This window comes from Syzygium oleosum, unplaced genomic scaffold (assembly GCF_021117445.2).
Source record: "Syzygium oleosum isolate NSW1041296 unplaced genomic scaffold, Sole_v2.1 Sole_v2.53, whole genome shotgun sequence".
NCBI lineage: Eukaryota > Viridiplantae > Streptophyta > Magnoliopsida > Myrtales > Myrtaceae > Syzygium > Syzygium oleosum.
This window is the reverse complement of record NW_026607537.1, coordinates 183,694-206,277: the sequence shown is the minus strand read 5'-3', so window position 1 is coordinate 206,277 and position 22,584 is coordinate 183,694. Positions and strand designations below refer to the sequence as shown.

General features: G+C 38.4%; 1 protein-coding gene across 2 annotated transcripts; it reads left to right on the top strand.

The window, feature by feature from the left end:
* The first annotated feature begins 8 nt into the window (after positions 1-8).
* On the top strand, positions 9-21,423 carry LOC115691177 (nuclear pore complex protein NUP160). 2 transcript variants are annotated; one of them, XM_030617748.2, is made up of 27 exons: positions 12-278; positions 393-525; positions 627-897; positions 1,172-1,232; positions 4,403-4,560; positions 4,696-4,781; positions 5,668-5,772; positions 5,904-6,001; positions 9,074-9,194; positions 10,200-10,382; positions 10,519-10,711; positions 10,867-11,423; positions 11,662-11,824; positions 12,221-12,486; positions 12,597-12,781; positions 13,260-13,336; positions 13,431-13,777; positions 14,837-14,905; positions 14,993-15,311; positions 15,488-15,613; positions 16,153-16,261; positions 16,353-16,424; positions 16,512-16,647; positions 17,354-17,461; positions 19,481-19,621; positions 20,690-20,863; positions 20,955-21,423. In XM_030617748.2, exons 1-27 carry the CDS (start codon positions 115-117, stop codon positions 20,997-20,999), a joined length of 4,467 nt encoding a protein of 1,488 aa, XP_030473608.2. In that variant the 5' UTR covers positions 12-114; the 3' UTR covers positions 21,000-21,423. The 2 variants fall into 2 exon arrangements, with proteins under 2 accessions (XP_056163401.1, XP_030473608.2); XM_056307426.1 differs by lacking the exons at positions 16,153-16,261; positions 17,354-17,461; positions 19,481-19,621; positions 20,690-20,863; positions 20,955-21,423 and having other exon boundaries at positions 9-278.
* Positions 21,424-22,584: the final 1,161 nt, after the last annotated feature.

The window sequence follows — 22,584 nt, the reverse complement described above, 5'->3', positions numbered from 1 at the left end:
AGCACTCCGCCACCAGTCGGCGCAGCCCCCTTCCTCCTCCTCCTCCTCCTCCTCGTCCTCGTCCGGTAGGGTTTTTCGGCTGCCGCGGGCTCGGTCGCCCCCCGTCCGGCGACCATGAGGTTGGTCGGAACGGAGGTGCCCGTCATCGGCAGCGACTCCGTCAAGTGGATCGAGCTCTCCGTCCCTTCCCCTCCCGCCGGTCGCGACGCCATCGCTCCTCTCCCCGAGGATTACGCTTCCTGCTCCGCCCTCGCCGATCCTCCTTCGTATCTCATCTGGTATCCCTCTCTCTCCCTCTCCCGCTCGCACTGCCTGTTTTGGTTTCTGCGAAGAAGAGCTAGTTGCGAAGAAGAAGCTAACGGCGGCGATCGGCATTTGATTTGCGATGACAGGAGAATCCACAAGGCTGCTCCTCACGCCCTCGAGCTGCTCCACGTCTCTCCGCAGCAGGAGTTCCCCAGGACGGGGCTCCGCATTTTGTTCTCCGATGCCCTCTCCCCTTTCGCTTTCGTCTGCCCCAATGAGGTTTTATCTCTTGCGCCTCTTGTCTTCTCTCGCCATGTCTTCGAGTCGCTTCGCTGCCGGATTTCGAACCGTTCGGGTGCCGTTTCCATCTTTGTTTGCAGTCTAATTCGGGTTCTCGAAGCCCTTACCTGCTCTACGCGATGACCGCCTCTGGAGTTGCGTACCTGTTCCAGCTTCGGCACTTATCGAGTTACGCATCCTCCGCTTCTTCCGTCTTCCCGGCAAGCGATTTCGTCGAGCTCGACGTCGGGACCTTCTTTAGCCGGGGGAGGATAACGAGCATCGCGGCGACTTCAGGGTGTCTTTTGCTTGGCACTGATGATGGATCTCTCGTTTCTCTAAAGCTCGGCAGCCTTCTTCCCACGGAACCCGGTATCGATTTTGTCATGGTCCGCCTGAGTGTTTTGTTTTAGGCCGGTTTCTTTCCATTTCGATTTGGCTGTACATGAGATAATCTATGAGCTCTCACTGTCCATGATCTTGCATTTTGTCATTGGTTAATCCTTAGTGTTTCCAGTGGCATAGGAGTGTAATACCTGTCGTGCAGCTTTACTTTGGTTTTGTGTCAGTTTAGGTTTATTTTGCTATGTATCTAATAGTCGTATAGTTGTGAAGCTTTTTGTCTGATATCCCTCTTCTTCTCTAGGGTTTCTGCAGGAGCTGCGAGATGATTCTGGAATTGGTCGATTGTTGGGTTTCATGTCGAGGTACTCAGCCCTTTTTCACGTATTCATACTTATTCAAGAGAATCAAAGCCTAGAGGGTCGCTCTCGCTTTCATGTAAAGTTGGTATCTAATGGCTGGGATGTAATTGGATTTCTATATATAATTTGTTGAGCTGGAGTTGAATATCTTGTGGTTATGGGCATTGTGATAATTATGTCGTGATGTTGGCTAGCGGAAATTTTTTTTAAGCAGGCAAGATTTTGTATATTCATACGGTTGCTTGTTGTCTTTACCTTAATGGATATTAGACCACTGTAGTGCTGAGTTGCGTCTTTACAGGGTTTGTCGGCATTGATTAGGGTTATTTTATGTATTTAATTTGATAGATAATAGACGATTTTATCAATTGAAAATATTTCAGTACATCAGAATTGTACATAGACAAAAGAAAGAAAGACAAGCAAGAAAAGTAAACGTCACAATGCTATAAGGAATTGTAACAATATTTCAAAGCTGAATAAAAGAGTACAACACAGAAAAGGTTGAAGATTCTGAACCCTCAAACAATCTTTTGTTGCGTTTTTTTCCAAATGCACCACATGAGAGAATCAACAACATGTCTTGTTAGTTCACTTTTGGAGTTATAGTTACCAAAATTCCACTACTATTACCTGAGATCTACAGTGTACTACAAAGTTAGTTTTCCTTAATAAAAATGATTTCCGATGACCAAACTATAATTAGATTTGCCTTCGCTTTGATATTGTGTTAAATACATAGAAAACAATAACAAGTCCTTGCTGAAAGGAGTCAAATGAGCGTGCGCAAAATATTGAACTCAAAGCTTGGGAAAGTAGTTTATCTATATGTGTTTTTGGATAATAATGTGCAAATGTCGTTTTATTACTACCATCTTGTTGGCAGCTGAAGTTCTTAAGTTCACTTCTCCTTGATGACCAATACAATAACTATGGAAAGCAAAATCTCATTCAATTAGGTCCAATCGTTCAACTTTGGTAATCAAATGTGAAGTCAACTGGAGATTACGAAAATGATGGAAAATGAAAAGGGAAAACCTTTCACCTAACCCCGAGTGGTGTTCATGATTGCCTTTCTTGTGGCTGTGTTAAGAATTGAGAGAGAGATTACCACCATATAATTGTCAATAAGCTGTATTTATCAAAGGGAGGTAGACTCACACTGTTGAAGAGTGCCCTTTCTAATCTTCCTGTTTACTTTTTCTCTTTTCATCCTACCTCTGTCTTGGTGGTGAAAAGAATAAAGAGCACACAAAACAAATTTCTTTGGGGAGATCAGGACGATAGTCCTAAATACCATTTGGATTTGAAAGTGGTAAAACAACCAACCATTTTGTAAGAGATGACTGGGCGTATCTTTGTCATCTTTTAATAGAGCTTCACGGAGAAAATGGCCGTGGAGGTTTGATTCGGAGAGAGCGAGTTTTTGGAGGAGGGCGCTTATTGCGAAATATGTTTTGGATGACCAAGAATGGATTACTAAGATATATGGGGAATCGCATTGAGTAGGGCTTTGGAGGCTTATAAGTCATGGTTTGGATTATTTCAGAAGCAGAATTTTAATTAAAGTAGGCAATGGTAGAAAAACTTCACTGTGGACTGATTGATGGTGTGGAGATGTTGTCTTGAAGGATATGTTTCCTGACTTGTTCGTGTTAGCAATGAACAAGGGTGCTGCTTTGGCTGAGTATTGGAGAGGTGGTTTGGCAGATTGATTGCTTACATCAGGTCCAATATTGGCAGTTGGAGGCTTTCTCAAATTTCTTTCAGTTGTTGTATCAGATGGAGCCGTATAATGGGAAAAACGATTGTCAGTGGTGGATTTATTCTAAATCTGGAAAATTTTCAGTCAAGTTTTACTACATGAATCTCGTGTCGACTCAATTACAACAAAATGGGTCTTTCTGGTGGAAGGCTTTTGGAAAGTGAAGGTTCCTCTGAAGGTCTCCTTTTTTCCTTTGGAAGCAGCTTGGGGATGCAATTTAACATTGGATAACCTCCAAAAGAGCGGAAAAGTGTTGGTTAAGAGATGCCTTTTTGTAGGAATGATGGAGAGTGTGAACCATCTGCTTTTGCACTGTAGATGGTTCGATTTTCCTCTGGTTGTTTTTTTGCTCATTTGGAAAGAAAAAAACAAGAGAGCTTTTAAGAATCCTCTCGGGACTCTTTTAGAGATAAGTGGTTATAGACTCTTCACTTTTGGTATAATGCAAATGTCATACTTTTGGCTTATTGGAACTGATAGAAATGACCCGTTGTTTCCAATTTTTACGTATGGGAGACATCGTCTCTGAAGTCATTTTTGTATTGGGGTGGAACCCCTGAGTAACTTTACTAATATAACTTTGTTTAACCTAAAAAAGGGTCAATGATCTCTATGTGACACATATTGCCATTTGATGGTTGCGATAGCTTATGGAAGAGATGTAGTTATATTGCGTACAAACGATTGGATGAATGGGTAGAGAAATTGATGGAAGATCAGGAGCTTGCTTTACCTGGCTTTGACTTATATATGGCCTTTCTGGCTTTACACTAAGATGCATCCTTTGCTGCAAGTTCTTTTCCTTGTAAGAGTAAAAGAAAAACCTGCTATTATAATTTATAAACAAATAGTTGATTTTGCACAACAGGTTCCTATCTTTAGAACTTTACCCCATAGAATCCAAAGTTTTGTTGATATCCCTTTTCTTGGGGGTGAGCCTTGGTATAACAGTAAAAAATTACTCCATTGTGGCTTGAGATTACAGGCTTAATTGTGGAAATAGCTTTCTGGGCCAGGGGTTAGACTGCCTACATCAGCTCCTCTCTAGATTTCGGCAGTACAAGGAGCCTTGTGCATCCGGACTCCTTTTTATTTGTTTATATACTCATCCCTTTGTGGAGTCCATTGTGTTCTTCTAGCTTCAAGAACCCAGCATTCCTGCTTATGAACTAGAGGAGAGAGAATAAGTTTTCCATTGTCTTTAGATTTATGAGTGCATTAGAGTCAATTTACTGCATCATTCTATCTCATAATTTGTGCTCATTTTGTTGATTTTCCGTCTTACTCCTTGCTCGACTCATTTGGTGAATGATGAGACACTTTTTTTGAAAATCATCTACCTTTGCGATTATATCAGAGACAGTTTGATAAAAAAAAGTAATTGGAGAGACATAATCATGGCATGCAGGGTTAAGCCGGCGGGAGCTGTGCAGGATTTGGTGATGCGGGATGTGCATGGGAAAAAACTTGTTTTTGCTCTTCATTCCGATGGACTGTTACGAGTTTGGGATCTCTTTCTCCATAGCAGAATTTTGAGTCATACACTAAACATCCTGTCATTACCAAGTAGTCTTCTTTCTTTGTTGTCCATGTTTTCTTTGTAGGGATGCTTTGTACTTGTTTATTTGCTTTTTATCGAGATTATATCTGTCAAAACATTTCATGTGGTCTCTCTTTTGTTGGTTATCTCTCTATTATCAGGGGCCATGTTGAAAAAACTGTGGGTGGGTGATGCAAATAATGAGATGAATGTAATTCCTTTGGCCATCCTGTACAGGAACAATATGGTATGTATAATCAATTAAAAGCATTACATCTTCTAATGGCATCAGATTCTTACTGGAAGTGCTGTAGAAAGAAATTTTTCTGGCAATCAAGGTTATGCAAGCAATCGTGGTGAATAGAGGAGAAATGCCAATGATCTAATTAAAGATAGATTTGCTTTGGTGGCATCATCAACATAGTTGGACCAAATTGCTGAAGCATTTCTATATTCATACAGTAAAATACTCGAATTAGCTTGTCTTTTCTCTTGGTAAAAAAGACTATGTGGTTGCCCATACAATACATTGAATATTATCCTTTATATTCTGAGGTTACGAACAAAGGGACTTGATAAGGCTGGATAGGTTATGTTTGTGTTTTTTGGGACTATTCTACCCCTGTAGATGCCTTTCATCGATACTTTGGTGGTTGAATCACCTTTTGCAATCAATGTTGCTCTGTCAATTGTGGCTGTCTTAAACATAGCTCCTCCGCTATAGCAATTAAATATCTTGCTGATGGCTCTTTTCCTCGCCGTTTAGCTTATATGCATTTCTGCTTTTTGTAGTTGTCTTCTTTGGGTATAGTAATTGTATGGATAAAATATGCTGGAGTTGTGACCTCGTTCTTTTAATGAACTATGGTAGTCATAAAACAAAGATTTACCCACATCTAAGTATCTCTCTTTAAATTTTCAAAGATTACAAGACTTGGATGTTCTGGTTGGCTCATTGTGATGAGTGATAGTAACATTGAGGCTGGGATAGATAAGACTACTCAATTTTCCTTCTTCATGAGGTGTTTTCCCCCTCTTTTTGAATAGTCTGATGTGAAATGAATCTTGTTAAAGTTGGCAATAGTTATTTTTGAGATTCACTGGCTTCAGCTGTTCTTGTTGTACTTTTGAAGGAAGATACCATGGAGACTATAGATGTATATGGTATTCATTTTGGCATCGGGGAGAGGTCCATCTTGTCAGTGAAAACTTTAATCCAAAACATCCATTTTGAGGAGGTACACAGGCTTTGTTGCCTTTTCATTCTTTTATTAATATTTTTGAGACTTGACATCGACGTCATGCTGCTCATTTCCCACTCTCTTTGACTTATTTTTCTGGCACTAATTTGGTTCACTATGATTGCTAGGGGGGATGTATTGATGCCAAACTTTCTTCAGATGATATATGGATTTTGAAAGAAAATTCTCTGGTATATCGTAGCTTGTTTCATGCTGATACTGATATGTAAGTTTGCCTCATTTTCAATTTACTATATCGTTAGGGCATTTTTATTTTCAGTTTTTGGATTCATTGTTAAAACATTGTTGTACATCAAAATTGGCTCCATCCAAGCAAACTTGAGGTGTGTAAATCCTAAAAAGATTGAAAATTTCTTTTATTCCGGTATCTTGAATGATAATTCTATCATCGATCCTTTTAACATTGACGGTGTCATCCTTCAAAGTCTTATCAACGAGATTTCAACTCTGTTTCTAATCTGCTTATGCAGAAAATGTACTTTTGAGATCGTTTTACTTAATATCAGTCCACTTAGTTTCTTGGAGACACATACCAACATTCACTTTTTTGACCATAGTGTATACCGCATTCATTGCTTTGGCTGACGAGGTTTCAATACTCCCAATTTTCAAACAAATCCCTACTTGATGACTACCATGTTTCTTCACCCATTAAGTGAGATGGCAGAAACCTTGTTCATTTAACACTACTTCTGGACAGTGATAAGGTGGCCCATGCCCACTTCTCACCGCTTTGGGCTACATAGTTGCTGCTTCTAGACGATATCTGGCTTTGGTGCAATTACATTTTCCTATAGGATTCATTTCGTAAGGATTTGACTGGGAAAAATAGGAGTGATGGCTGTTAGGTAGCCATCTAATGCACCTCTCCTCTCCTTTATCTGGTCTTGGGACTGGTTACGCAGGTTGCATTAGTTTCATAGGAAACCTGTACTTAACAATAAAAAGTGATGTGGCCCATTTTCTATGTCATTTACAAGATGTTGAGGCTAATAGGTCTAGTATAGCGTGTATATCGACCTTCTGACATGTGCTGATCTTGCGATGTGGTCAACCCCCTTTTAGGACAAGATCTCTTTTATCCGTCCAACCTTCTGATGTTGGACAATCTGATTAAATAATATCTGATCTGGAAATACTGTTCCAGGGCTTTCAACAGTAGCCATGGAGAGTATAATAATAGTTCTGACTGAAATTTGTTGGAGCATTACCGAAAATTGGATTTATACTAAAGATTTGGTTCAGACTATTTTAGACGGAATAAGGAGGATTTTTTTAATGAAAAGGCTAAATTTCTTTAAGTGTCAAGCTTCTCGCTTGGGGTTCTTAGGCATCACATTAGGGAACGAAATTGCAGTAAATAATCCAAAGCGAATATTTGGTGAAATCTTAATATTATTCAATGATCAGTATCTATTATCTCAATTAGAAGAACTGGATACTTATAAGCTCTAATAAAATCCTAAGCCACATAGAATTAGATCTTAAGTGACTAGAAATAGGAAACTTGTTATAAACCGTAAAAAACTCTAACCGTAATACATACTGATACTAATTTTTGAGAAGAATCTTAATCCTATCATGACTCTTATTTGAGTCATGGATCAATATAACTGTCCATCTCAGCTAACTCATAGATAATGACAAAATTTTGAGAAAATCAATTGATTTTGTGAGGTACGTCATGATTTCCCCAGTTCTCCAATAATTATCTTGCTAGTTCCCTGAATTTTTCTCCTACTTGAGGCTTCGTATACTGCAAGAGATCCCGGGTTTCATCTAGTAGTCTTTGTTCAATTCAAGACACCAGCTATTAGTTCAGTTTCTGACTGGCAGAGGTACACCTGACACATCAAGGGGCACCTATAGTGGATCAAGCCAGATCACTGTCATTAAGTAGTATTTGTTCAACTCAAGACTCTAGCTATTAGTTCAGTTTCTGACTAGTAGAGGAACAACCTGAGACTCATCAAGAGGCCCCTAAGGTGTGTCAACCGAGATCACTGTCAGAAAACTCTGGCCATGTCAGTATTGGGTATATAGTGGGTTAGTGCGGCTGGCGGCAAAGGAGCTTAGAGCTTGGTTGGGCATCTGTTCTAGCATGGAGAACAGAGAGATGATTCCTTTTATTCCTTTAGCAACTTTTTGGCTGATTCGGAGGGAGAGGAATTGGAGAATTTTCATGAACTTTGACAGCCATTCAGTAAAAATTGCGGATTCTTGCCTTTTTACTTGGAAGTTTTGGTTCACACAGCATGAACTTGATGTAAATGCTATCATTGACCTCCTGGACTCCTTATTTTGTACATCATCTTGTAAATGGGTTGGCATCCCCTTGGTGCCCCTTAATGGAATACTTTTTTTTGATAAAAAAAGCAAGAATTTAATACTGACAAACGGGGGTTGTCCCTACTACCCAAAGCATGCCGGCCGTCTCTTGACATTTGCTTCTATCTGCATTTTGCTAAATAGGGCACCTGATGATAGGTCACCTTTTGCGTAAGCCTTTGAAATAGATGAATCCGACTGGAGCTGTGACTGATCACTGAAAATTATACTCGTTTGAAGATGCACCATGTCTTCATCATCCTTTTTGAAAACAAAGAACTATTTAAACGTTACAAGGAACTTATGGATGGGATCCTACCCTTATTTAGAAGGAGAGTCTTACACACCTTAGAACTATTAAAATCTATTTTTTATGTCAAACAAATCGGATCACGACTCTGAAAAGCTCTCAAGTTCTTTCCTTTGGGTAAGCCCAAAGGTCCTCAGCATCATGTAGCCCAATTCTCTCGGGGATGTCATTATCATGAGAGATGATCCTAGGCTTTTCGCACGTCAATTTACAATTGTTAGTTCTTCCACCTTTTAACATGAAGTTAACCATCTTATTCACTATAAAGAAGCCTGAATAGCTGTCTTACCTGGAAAAGGCATTATGGGCTTCAAATGACTTTCTTTACTTAATTTCCAGGACTTTGGCAATGATTTTGTAGATAGATGCTACCATACTTATAGCTTGTACCATTGTAGTATAGATCATCCTGCTTGCATTCATATGAGTATTAGGAAATACTTCCCTGGAAAATAGATTACATCTCTTGTGCAGCTTTCTTTTATTGTGTCATGTGGGGTGACATTGGGGTCCTTTAGTCATAATCTGGATTGATGGTGATGTCTCCTTGAATGTTCTGTATGATCTCTTGCATTTAATTTGTAGCATTGTTTTTTACTATATTGTTCAATGCCCATGTGACATCTATCTTGATTGTAGGGAGGAAGAATTGTGTTATACACTGCAGGAAGAATTTGTTGTGGATCAGCTATTTCAAAGTCCCGAACGTTTTTCAGATGATCTTCTTTGGAGTACATGTTCATTATTACCGTTAATGAAGGTACACTTCCGCTGAATGATGGCTCTTAAAATCTCGTCGCTTATTATCTAGAGTTGATTCTCTGTTCTTTCTTCTATCATCCTTAAATTATGACATGTTCAAGAGTTTTGACGGCCACTCCATGCCTTTTCTTCTAAGCATCTGGGAGGTGCAATCCTTACAAACCATTTACAAGAGGAGAAATCTATTAATTGAATGTGGTAATGTGTTAATTAAATGTCCCCCTTTTATACTTTTGTATGGTATTGTAAATTATTAGAATATTTAATATTAGACCACGCCTTCATCTATTAGCTTAAGCTTTTAGAATTGATGACAGTTGTCTCACAAAAATTTTAGATGGTATCAAAGTATGAGGTCTTGAGTTCAAAATTTTCAAAACCCTTATTTTCCTTGCCATCTACATTTCCATGCTTAAGTTCAGGGAAAAATTCAAACTACGCTTGAGGGGGAGTGTTAGGATACTTAAATATTAAACCATACCTTCATCTAGCAACTAAAGCTTTTAGAACAGTTAGTGGTCTTACAAAATTTGTACACGATGTAATTACAAAGGTGCCCTTGTACAAGAATATTGAAGGTAACCTTATACTCTCGAGCATTATCACTTGTCACAACATGAATGGATACACCAAATTGGGTTGTTATCTCGGCATAAAAAATGTAAACTAAGAATAAAGTCCAGAAATATGTTTTTACCATTAGACCTAGTCACATAGTTGAACAAGCATCAACTAAACTGTCAAAATGACGAAACCCAAGTTTGACCTGATACGACTTGGCCCCAAACATCGGTATGAACCAAATCAAAAGGCTTGCTATCACGTTTGTTCACATGACTGTGCTTTCCTAATTGACAAGGCCCACAATCTAAAATTCTTTAATTGGAGAGACTTGAAACCATATTTTGTTTTCCCCTTTTTGTTTAAGCTTGTGGTGCATGCTGTTGCTTCTGGGGCTTCATATATATTAATGTGTTCATAATATCATTATTTCCTTACGCAGGATAATGCTGTTCCGTTGCTCTCATCTATCTTCTTGGATAGACTTCTTCATCCAGGGGTTTTCAATGATAGTGTTCTCCGTGCTACTATGATGGATTATAACAGGTGTTTGACTGATTCTGAGCTGGAGTCTTTAACGATTGATGGCCTGAAAAAGGAAATTCTCCTGCTGGTTGAATATGAGGTTGCTCTTAAAACTGTTCCTGGGCCCCTATGTTTCACTCAACTGCATGCGTACACATTACTTTCCCACTCTCTGAAATGTGAAAGATGTTAAGGTTGTCGACTCTACTGATCTGACATTTTGTAATTTGTTTTAGGGTGTAAATGAAGCGACGCAATCAACTTTTTATCGCTGGAAGAATTTCTGCAATCGCTATTTTCATTACTGGTGTAAGAACAATGCCCCGTTAGGGTTGCTTCCTCAGCTTCCTGATGGTGGAGTTGGTTTGGTCCGCAGAAGTTCAATTTCCTTCTTTCGTTCATTAGAGGAAATTGAGCTATTTGTTACTGGTATGCCTGATACTTACTTCAAATTGTGTCAATATATTACCAACTGCCTTTTGTTCTACTTGGATAGAAAACAATAGCTTTCCAAGTTGTCTTTTCAATTTGAACTTTTTCTCTGCTATGTCTGACATGATATTGCCTGTACGCCTGTTTGTTAGGTTCGGATGAAATAAGTGATATTGTAAAGTTAAGTTTTAGCTCTTCAGATGATGGGGTTGAGAGTGAAGTTCTTGCTGAAATTTTTGGCTGCATGAATAGCATTGGCCAACAGTTTGGGAAAGCAGCTTCTGCAGTACTGTATGAAGTACTTGTCAGCATGCCGTCAATCACTTCTGAAGAAATTTTCTCTTCTCTACTGAAGACACTACAAACTGGATATAGTTCTAAAGGAGTATCACCTAATGTATCTGATGTGGCATGGGAGAAGGACCCAATAGATCACAAGAGTCTTAGGAGATTTTCTACTGATATCCTGTTGACTCTCCGTCAATTAAACAACAAAGCTTCCTCATGGGGCAAAGTCTTGGAAGTTGTGGAAGGATATTTAAAACTTCTTGTGCCACACAAGGTCGTACAAGAGATGGATGATCAAGCATCTTTAAATATCTGTACTTCCATTGTAGTCCAGGCTACTTCCCAAATTGCTAAGGCGATGTTTGAGTCTGCATCAGACCTTCTTCTGTTCCTATCTTATCTGGTTCACCTAAGTGGACAGGTTAGTTTTTCCCTTCCTATAATTTGCCAATAGATGCAGATTCACTATATCTTCATTATGATTTGCTGAGATAATTCAATAACGAAAAAGTTCTCCTCTTTTATATATTCTAATTGTTCTTTTTTGGCACTTTCTGATGTATTGAACTGCATACTGCCTGATAAATTATAATTAATTCTAAAAAAAGAGAAAAAAGGGATACATATTATGAAGGATTTTTCTTGTTTTTTGCTTGCAGATCAATATGTCCCAGGATGATGTATCTAGAATCCGTTTGGAGCTGGTTCCAATGATTCAAGAAATTATTGCTGAATGGCTGATTATTCATTTCTTTGCTGCTACGCCATCTGAATCATATGCAGTTGAAGATTTCAGTAGTCAGCTGTCATCACTAAAGATTGGTTGGGTTTTTTCTTGTTCTTTTTTTTTTCTTTTCCTTTCTTTTGTCCATTGATCGATAAAGTTGCCCATGGTTTATGCTGTTTGTTGTTGTTTAATTAGGTAGTGGTATTTTAGCTTTATGTCACTAGAGCATTTGTGATTGTGAATATCAAAATAGTGAGATCCTTAATCAGTTATTGACAGCATGACTGCTAGATGATGTGTATTTTGAAGCGTTACTTGAAATTATAGCAGCCAGTTGCTGATGCACCTTTCTTTTAATTATCTTCAGACTCTAATTTCACTGTTCTTTTTTCCTTTCTGTTATTAACTTCTCATTTTAGAGTTGAAAAGTTGCATTTATCTGAGGAATTGATGTAAAATATATTTATACGTGTTATTCTGCTTATGTCCAGATAGCAGCTCAGCTCGGGGTTCATGGGATGAAAAGCTTGGCAGAAGTGACTTTGTCTTGGCCTCTATACTTTTGTTAAGTAGTCATAGCTTTTCTGAAGGTCTTGATATGTCTCTTCCTGATCCTCAAGTTGTTACAAGTACTGTAAGGAGATTTACGAGCTGGATAATATGGGGCATGAATGGAGATGATTCTTCTGCTTTCTTGAGTCATTCTACTGAGCTTGCTTTGATCTTGATCAGACATGGGCAGTATAAAGCTGCTGAGGTTAAGTTCTTTTATGACTTTTCTACCGTAAAGAATATTTTTGTCTAATAATGTGTTGTGAGGGATTTTTCTGAACCACTTCCATTGTTTCCTGCATTGTTCACTCTCAGCTCCTTCTTAGCATAGTGGAAGCCCATTCCCGAAAGGAATACAGTTCTACCAGTCTGCAGGATGAAAGTGGTGATTGGTGCGTAGTGCATCATCTTTTGGGATGTTGCCTTCTCTATCAGGCACATGCATTACATGGATTCGTGAAAGAGAGGAAAATCTCTGATGCTGTTCGCTGTTTCTTCAGGTAATTTGTACATGTGTCATTTTCTTTCTGCATTGCTTGGATAGGACTCTTGGAGGGAGGCATATATTGTTGCGCTTTCTGAAATTTTGTGAGACTTACCTGAAGATTCTTGGAGTCAACACAATGACTATACATCCTTATGACGGCCCAATTAAGTTGCCAAATCGATCAGTAAAAATGGTGTATCTGTCAACGTAGTACCTTGCTGCTTTCGTCTTTTGTGCTGTATTTCCCATTGTCTTTTTTTTTTGTCTGTTTTAACTGACTTCCCTTTTGGGGCCTCATCAATCCCACTTTTGGCTGTTTAATATTTAAATGGAGGACCTAAAGCATAATACTGTTGCTTATGATTTTATTATACGATTGTTCTTTCTCCATTTTGGTGAGCTGCAACTGCCACTCAATTTGGCCATAAACTACTTTAATAGAGTAGGGAATGCTTGTCATGTTGAACTGTAATCAAATGCTTTCTTGTCAGAGCTTCATCTGGAAAAGGTGCAGCCCGGGCTTTGCAGAAACTATCTCCAGAAACTGGATTACCACCGCTTCATTCCCGTGAGTTATTGCATTAAAAATGTCTTAAAAAATTCAGGGAAGAAAAAGATATCTATGTCCTTTCTCTATTAACTTGTTCTACTCTCCTTTTTAGCTGATTGTGTATCACCTGCTGCCTGGAAGCTTCATTACTATCAGTGGGTCATGCAGATTTTTGAGCAACATAACATTAGTGAAGGTGCTTGTCAGTTTTCTTTTGCCGCACTTGAGCAAGTAGATGAAGCTCTCAATAAGAGAATCGATGGTTATGATGGGGACGCATTGAATGAATCAACAACTGCTATCAGCGGACGGCTTTGGGCAAATGTGTTTAAGTTCACATTGGATCTTAATCACTTCTATGATGCATATTGTGCTATTATCTCAAATCCTGATGAGGAGAGCAAATACATCTGCTTGAGGCGTTTCATAAATGTTCTTTTTGAGCATGGTGCATTGAAGGTCCTTTTTTAACTTCCTTTTGCCTTATATTGCTCAATAGTTATTGTGCTTTTAAGTTCATACTGTTGAGAAAATGTTCTGACAAATTCTATGTATCAAGGGTGTAATTTAGTGACAGTTCTTTTAGGGGACAGAAAATCCTTGCTGAAATTATGCTTACTTGTTCAAAGATACAACTGCTTTTTACAAACTAAGATTTCTAGTTTTTAAGCTTTGGAGTGTTGCTGCCATCGTGATGGTCACCACCATCTGGTGCCAGACCCACAAGTATTGGTTGGGGGGCGATGGTGATGGCCAGGTGCAGTTTCATTGGCGATGACTGGTCATGATGGTCATGATTGTGGAGATGTGGTACTGACTTTAGTGGGGTTGCGATGGCAGATAAAATGGCGTGGGTGGCCGCTCGAGTTATAGGCCGATGTTGTAGTGGGTGTTAATGTCTTTTAATACCTTAGTTAAGTTTGATTTTGGAGATTGTTTTCCCTATTTAATGCGAAAAAGTGTTGCCAATGAAGAGGTTTTCTCTCCAGAACCAACTAAAGGAATATCAGTGCCAAATGTTTGATTACTTGAGCTAAAGTGATGATAATTGTTGACTGGCAATGTGTCAAGTGATTTCTGGAAATGAACAACATGTATTAATTTAGCTATTCTTGCTACTATAAGCAAAACGCTGTTTCTTGGACCAATTCTGTTGGGTTACTTATCCATGAAATAAGTTGAACTTTGGGATGTTGCTTTTCATGTCAGGTAATCCTCTTTGTTGAGAATCTAATAGCGTAATATTCACATAGATTACGGTGATGATATAATGTGATGATGTATGGGAAAGCATAAATCTAGTTTTCAAGAAGATAAACCCTACATTTTTACGTTAGGATGTATGCATTCAGTAATGTTCTTTCCCTGAATCTTCTTTCTGTTGGGGTTGGTTATATGATTTTAATCTTATCGTTTAGTTCTTCTGGCTCATATTATCAATTTCAATGTGCCCAATAGCTTTGTGACTGCTAAATTTTTATCTTGTCCTGAAGTCTACTTGCAATTGTTACATTGTAGATTCTCTCTAATGGTCAACTGCCATTCATTGGTTTAGTGGAAAAGGTTGAGCACGAGCTCTTTTGGAAGGTATCCTTTTGTAAAGTTATTGATGTTTGACTCTTCTATAGAGACGTATGAAGAAATGAAATGGTCCTTAGTTTCTATAATTTGCAGGCAGAGCGGTCGGATATTCTGATGAAGCAAAATCCATACAAGTTTCTCTATTCTTTTGAGATGCATCGGCATAATTGGCGAAAAGCAGCGAGTTACATGTATCGATATACAGCTCGTTTGAGGACTGAAACCAGTTTAAGAGATAATCAGCAGTCCTTTCTCTCATTACAAGAACGGTTGAATGGGCTTTCTGCTGCTATCAATGCACTGCATCTTGTTCGCACAGCACATGCTTGGATTGAGCCACCACCTGAGGATATCTCATTTGACCATGAGCCTTATCCGAGTAAAAAGGCTAGAAAGGCAATTGAACCACAGAGTAAATCATCAAACAGAACATCATATTCATTTTGCGTTAAAAAGATCATGCTTCATCTTCTATAGTTTTTAATTCTTGTGAACAACATTGAGCTAGGTAGATTTGATGTTTTTCCCTGTATTGCAACATTTACTTTAATTTTTGACACAATTAATTGTTGTTATTTCGGCTTTCAGCTGCTGCTAAGTCCATCCAGCCCCAAAATTATAATTATCTTGACATCGAGAAACTTGAGAGGGAGTTTGTGATCACATCAGCTGAATATTTGCTTTCACTTAGCAATGTCAAATGGTCATATTCAGGTACTGTATGTGCTTTATTTCATCTCAGCAGTTGGCCTGGTTGATAAAATGTACTAGCATGGTTACTGTTTTTATCTGATGATTGATCAGTCTCTTAGAAACGCAGCATAGTCAAAGAAGCGGTCAGCCGACAGCTTTATATCACGTTTTTTACTGTTCCTGGGCCCCTATGTTTCACTCAACTGCATTAGGTTGTATTGTCTGATTTTAAGACATTGGATTAGCTTGCATGATGGTTGGGTTTTTACCTAGCGTGGGTTTTTTTTTAAGGAATGATGAGTTTATCAGGATTAGATCTAATTTTGTTGTTTGACCTTTGACTTGAATAAGTTTTCATATGCTATGTTGATGTTTATGATACAAATATTATGGAGGTGACATGAGATATCCTGGGTCAATTATTGAACAACTTCATATTGCACGGAAATCTTGAGTTTGCTGTGATGTCCATTACTTTGTGCTTTTCTTCTATCTTAAAGTAGGGAGATGTACATGTAATGGAGCTAAGTAGCAATTTATACTGTTTTCTTCTTTCCCAGGAGATCCTGCTGCTCCTTCAGAATTGGTCGATATCTTGGTCCAAACAAATTTGTATGATATGGCTTTTACTGTTCTCCTGAAATTATGGAAGAATTCAGGGCTAAAGAGGTGTGCAATCTGGAAAAGAGTTGGATGATTGCTTTCTTTCCCTTTACTTGTTTTGCTCGTCGTTTTACAATCATGAACATCCTCTGTGCAGGGAATTGGAAAGAGTTTTCTCTGCTATGTCATTGAAGTGTTGTCCCAATGCTGTTGGTTCTCCAGTCACTGGGTGAGTCCTCACTAAAATGCCTAAGAAAAAGTATATATCAATGGTTGCCTAGAGTTGTTAAGTGTGTCAAATGAGTTTATTTTTCAGGAAAGATTTCAAAAGACAAGGTTTATTGCTGACATCAACAATAAATGAAGATGCTGCGCCTGGTTTGTCTGATTTGGGTAGTGGAACTCCACAATACACGGGCAATTCTCACTGGGAAAATCTTGAGCTTTATCTGGTACATATCTTCATTGCACTCTTTCTTGCTATGCTTCCTTTAGCTTGTCCTCTGCTCCCTTGGTGACTGAATTTGGAGAATTTTCAAATAGGTTACACTTACATGTGATATGACAACAATTTGTACAAAAACTGTTAGTCCCACGTAAGTTTTACGTGGAGTTATGATCTGATGAGGAGATGGAGATTTCAACACTTGTCAAATTAGGGTGATGTATCTGTTATGGCTTTCCTCGTTATGTATGACTACTGGATTTTACTCTTGTTTTATATCACATGATACAGTGGAGTTGATCGAAAATGCAATTGGATAGGGAATACAATGGCTTAATGCATGTCCATTATTAGCTTTGTAGAGACCAACAAATGATGTGAAATGGGGTTACTATACAGTTCATGTGCCTGGTCTGGTTATTTTTGGAATGAATGGAACGACAATGTTATAGGAATTGAATGCATGTAGAAGGCCTGCCTTTTCTTTTCCATCTTGAAGGAATGTCTTTTTAGTTGGAATTGCCATTTAGACTTAACACCGACATTATTATGAAAATATAAACCAGTTGGTTGAGTCCATAACCTAGGTATACATGGTAGCGTATCACAAAAGCATTCAACCCTAGTCTCGAAGTAAATACAATAGCCTAAAGCAATTAAGGGCTTTCTTTTAATTATTAAGTGCATATTTTGCCTTTTTTCTCTCCCTGCAGGGAAGGTATAAGGACTTTCATGCCAGATTGCCTGTTGTCGTTGCTGAAACTCTTCTTCGTACAGATTCTCAAATTGAACTCCCCCTTTGGCTAGTGCGTATGTTTAAGGTACTTTTTCTGTCTTAATTAGACTACCCAAATATTATTTTGGCAGAGGGGCTTCTGAAAACTTCGAAGAGAAGTACTTTCCTACCTCATTTTGCATTTGCATGAGCAACTAGTGTTTTAATGTAAGGCTTTCTGCTTGTCCATTTACTATCAAGTTGTTGCACGTCTGCTCTGATGTCGAAAGTTGCTAAGAATTGGTTATGCATCTCTTTCTTCAATCTCATGTATCTCCTTCGCATTTTGGGTCGTTGCGCAAAAGTTGGTCTTGGTATCTCATGTTGCAAGGGGCATCTGTTCTGATTGAATTTCTCATTTGTTGCTTTCTAATAAGCGATTGCATCAACTTCTGTGGATTTGACTTGAGTTTAGAGCTCCAGGATAAGTGAGCAAGTAACTCAATTTGGTGTCCCATTCCACTAACATGCTGTGTGAAGGTGTTGGTAGGCAGAAAACATTCACCCCAAATGCATGTGTTGGGTCTGCATGGTGCTAGAGTTCTTTTGTTTGCAATTTTTCTAATTGACATTCTCTTATGGTTAATATGAGGAAGAAGGGTGTTCTCAGTTTGCTTTAAGTATAATTTGGAATCATCCCAAAGAGATATATCCGAAGTAAAACAGTCCAAACCAAAGAGATGGAACCTTCAGTTTAGATGTGGGACTTTTTTGGTCCTATATTAGGATATTCTTGTAGGCTTCTTGCAATATTTACTTTATACAGAGAATGTCACTGCGAAACTCATAAGTTTCGGCTAATCTCAACATCCCTTGCATAGAAATTTTGGACCTGTGGTTCTTGGACCCAATTAATCTTACAATTGTAGTATTTGTCTCTTTTTGTTTTTTTTTTTATCTAAATGGATTGAAATTACTGAGGTTTATATTATTAAATGGACCCAACTCTGTAACCTGCTCTGATTCTCTCTCAAAACTGGTCAATTTAATTCCATTTTGGAGGAGCTTGTCAGTTATGACCTGACACCATCACGGGATGCTTCAGTGGACTGATTAGATATTTTCCCCCTTTTGAACCAAGGAGTGAATCATAAAGCAATTTGAGTCCACTGAATTTTAAGAAAAGCTGCAAAAAGACAGCATATAGATTTTTTTGGATCTATTCTTCATAGGGTGCGCCAGAATTGAACTGGAAATTAGGGGAATGTCATAGTGATTTACCCAACTTGCTGCTTATCTAAATAATTTATCGAACATATTTAAGAATTTATTTGAAGAATAGATGATTTGTCAGTAATTTGTGTAATGAGAATTTATACATGATTATGTAAGACATACTCCTTTTGTTAAGTTGGAAACTAAATCAAACTAAAATTGGTGCCACAGTCATTCCAGGCCATAGATTAGCCTTATTTGGTTATAATGTACGGCAAGTTGCGGTATGCTTTTTAGTAAAGGGTCAACTGTACGCTGATTTGGGGAGAAATTTCCTTTCACCTTCTTTTGTTTATGGTCGATTTTAGGATGTCTTCATGTAGATGGCAGCCTACTACGCAGATTGTGTATATCTGTTGTCTTCTTCTGTTTTTCTGAGAAGCATTATGGCTCTCTCTAGGATGAGTTAATTTGATAATAGGTAGGTCAGAATCCAGATTATAGAATAGTTTTCAAAGGGAGGTGTCAAAGTTAAGATTTACAAGTTGTTTGGGATTTTTTCTTACTTCTACATTTTCTTTTAGATTATTAGATTAGACTATTCATCTGTGACTAACGTTGGTTCATGCTGATAAAATTAAACATGAATAAAATCCTCTTCTGTACAGGTAGCTACTTGACAACTTACCTTCTAACATGTAAAGTTCTTATATCGGTTGCTGACTTTACTGTATTTATGTTGCCACTTTGTTAAACTTACAAGTGTTGGTACTTTTCTTTTCTTATAAATAAATATACATCTTGTACTTCTTTAAGTGTATCATATGTCTGGTTCTTACTGTGATGAAGATGTCGCATTCCTTACAATTAGAGACCATTATTCATCCTCCCAATATGATGGATTTGGCAGGGCAATAGAAAGGACACGAGCTGGGGTATGGCTGGGCATGAATCAAATCCAGCGTCTTTGTTTCAGTTGTTTGTTGATTACGGAAGATACACAGAAGCTACACATCTGTTGCTGGAGTACATCGAATCATTTGCATCTGTGGTAATTTGCATTGTGTGATGCTTTTTATAGATTGTTTATCTCTCAGATAAATTTGTTACTGTTTATTACTCAATTATGTTCTTTAATGGTTGCAATTTCGCAACACGCATTCTCATCTCTGATCACTTTTCCTCCTGTTTTTATGAAGTAAATTGTTTCCTTCTTCCTTTCCCTGCCATTCAGTTTCCATTTTGGTTTTGCATGTTTTACATTTATTCTACTATAGAACTTCCTTGGCTGAGTCATCGTGTACATTCTACTTTTCTTTGTTTCGGGGACTTTCTATTGGTGACTTGGAGGGGATGGTGAGGTACAGGCAGGAGGGGGAGAAATTTTGGAATTAGTAGAATTTTAGTACAGTACTCCAGCTTTATCATGACAAATAGTGCTAATGCAATGTTAATTACCGAGAACTAAGTGATAAGTTGCAAGGGTTCATAGAGAAGTTGTTTTATGGGTAAATTTTCCTTATGGGTGAAAAGCCAGCTATATTGTCTAGTGAAAAGAATTAAGAACTTTGATTGATACATGGGTACTCTTTCAGATTAGTGTGGATGAGGTTGCAAAACACGATGCTGTCATATATGGTCTGGATTTACATCTTAATTGCTCTAAGGATTTTGATTGACGTAGCTTTAACAAACTGGGAAAGAACACTCAGTTGTTTATTATTTGTAGTGGGAAGGTTGAACAGTTGAAGCACTTCTTCGTCAGAATATTATTTGGTTCTGAAGATTTGGGTATAGGTTGCTTGCCAGAAGTATATAAATTAGCCTTGTTTAAATGCGAGACTTTTATTTTCTCTAAAATTCTTAGCTGTTGATAGCCTCCAGCCAGGAATTAGTAGCTAAGAACAAAGTGCTGACTCCTTTAAACTAGTAGGAATTGTATACGCGTGCAGATTGTCTGGGCCGTGCATCTCTGAAAGAAGCTGCCATATGAAAACACTTCTTTTTTCGACATATTTAAGGAGAAACTTAGCATGAGTATGTGTGTGGATGTATGGATGTGTGTGTTTTTGTGTGTGTGGTCTGTGTAAAATGATGCTATTGCTTTGACCCTTTACAGAGGCCTGCGCATGTAATTCACCGCAAAAGGCCATCCGCTATGTGGTTCCCCTATACGATTGTGGAGCGACTGTGGTGCCATCTTGAGCAGTTGACCAGGTCTGACCACATGGCTGGACAGTGGCAGAAGCTGCAAAAATTATTACATGGGGCACTTCTTAGCCATCTCAAGCAGGTGTTATAGTCGTCAGTGGATAAATATATTTCATTATACTCTTCAAAGTATACTGCTTTAGCTAACAAACCTGTTAATTTTGCTTTCGCAGATAAAAGTAGATTCGGAGGATGCACTCTCTTCTGCAGTCAATTGAGATACTTACAAGAACTTTCCACCAAATTTGGATGAAGTGAATGTTCTCGACAGTGGAGCTTAGACCAGCGCGACTCTGTTGATGTCCATACATTTTCGTTTTTCGCTGAGACCGATGGCATACTGCGGATGTATTGGAGCAGTGAGGGGAGTAATTTATATGCTGAGATCAATAGACAGCCGCTCTATGTAAATTGTAGGAATGGCCTGTCTAATGTTGTCTTGGAGTTGGTAAGTTTAGGCAAGCTACCTCTGCATACCTATCCATCATGATGTCCGGGGATTGGCAGCGATACGGCCTTGTGTTAGTGTAAAATGTCATGAAAGTGCAATGTTCTTGTACAGTTGATGTGAGCTATCATATTCGGTCTTCTTTCAACGAGTCTTTTATTTAGTATAAAAGCATCATATGCATATTTAAGTCAGCAGCACAGCTTGAGAAACGTTAGTTACGCACCGGCCAGACCGAGACTAAAGGAAATCCCCTATCATGGTGGGAGTTGCACATGCTTCAGATTACGCAGAATATTGACGACGATGTCTTCATAACTAGTGACTACCCTCATGCATCCGCATCCGCCCGATATTATATTTGGGAAGAAGATGCATCTTGATTAGATCTCGGAGTTATCGAATGACTAAATCTTAGTTGTTAGACCGTGCCTAATGTTTGATTAAAGCATCAGATTTTAGCCCATGCAACTGCCCCGGGACCACTTTAGGATTCATCTTTTGATGATTTTATGGTCATCGGGGGGTGGTGTTTGATGAGAGGGGTGCTACAGCCCGCTAAAATTAGATTAGATAACTTAAATTTGGGATTCGTTTATTAGACGAAAAATTATTTTTTCAATTTTTTAGTATTTGGATGACAGAAAATTAATAGAATTACGGAAAACGTTTTCCATAGATTGAAAAACAATCCCAAATTAGGGAAAATGACTTTCCCTCTTGATAAGCAGCAAATCGCTTTCTCTAAACCACCGAATAAATAAAAATTATCAAATAAATTATTTTTCTTAAAATTGATTTTTCATGGAGAATTTTATCATGATGTTTCAAATAGAATAAATGGTGTCTAATGTGTTACTGGAAGGTTGAAATTGTTTTGTTCCATTGGTTTTCAATCCAGTTAACGGTGGTCCGTCCAACCTTCTAGGTGTTTGATTTGAATGAAAGAGGATGCTGTTGTCAAAGGTCTAAAAGATGAGAGAATATGCGGAGAGCATCTTTTTCTCTCCAACCTCATTCTCCTCGCCACGTCCTTTATCTTTTTGTTTACGCACACGCGCTCCATCTCCTGTTGGCAACAGTAAAAATTCCTAACCGGTGGTTCCGTTGCTCAACCGAAAAACACAAGAAAAGAAAGATGACTTTTTTAACGTGACCACGGGGGGATCAACAGCGCGCGTGTGATGTCATCATATGGTTGAAAATTCAAAATTTGCAAACGGATGCGATCCGGGAGAGCGGCGGTGGGTAGTTTCTAATCTCCCTGTAAAATATTCGTGAGGATAAAGAAAAAGAGAAAATGTGCGGGGGAAAAGAATGGAAGCTTCGGATGCAAAGAGGAAGCAACCCCCCTC

Coding starts and splice junctions, on each gene's coding strand:
- LOC115691177 (XM_030617748.2), top strand. CDS start 115: ATGAGGTTGGTCGGAACGGAGGTGCCCGTCATCGGCAGCGACTCCGTC. Junction 16,262..16,352: donor AAGAATTCAGGGCTAAAGAG/GTGTGCAATCTG, acceptor TCCTCTGTGCAG/GGAATTGGAAAGAGTTTTCT. Junction 20,864..20,954: donor TTCTTAGCCATCTCAAGCAG/GTGTTATAGTCG, acceptor TTGCTTTCGCAG/ATAAAAGTAGATTCGGAGGA.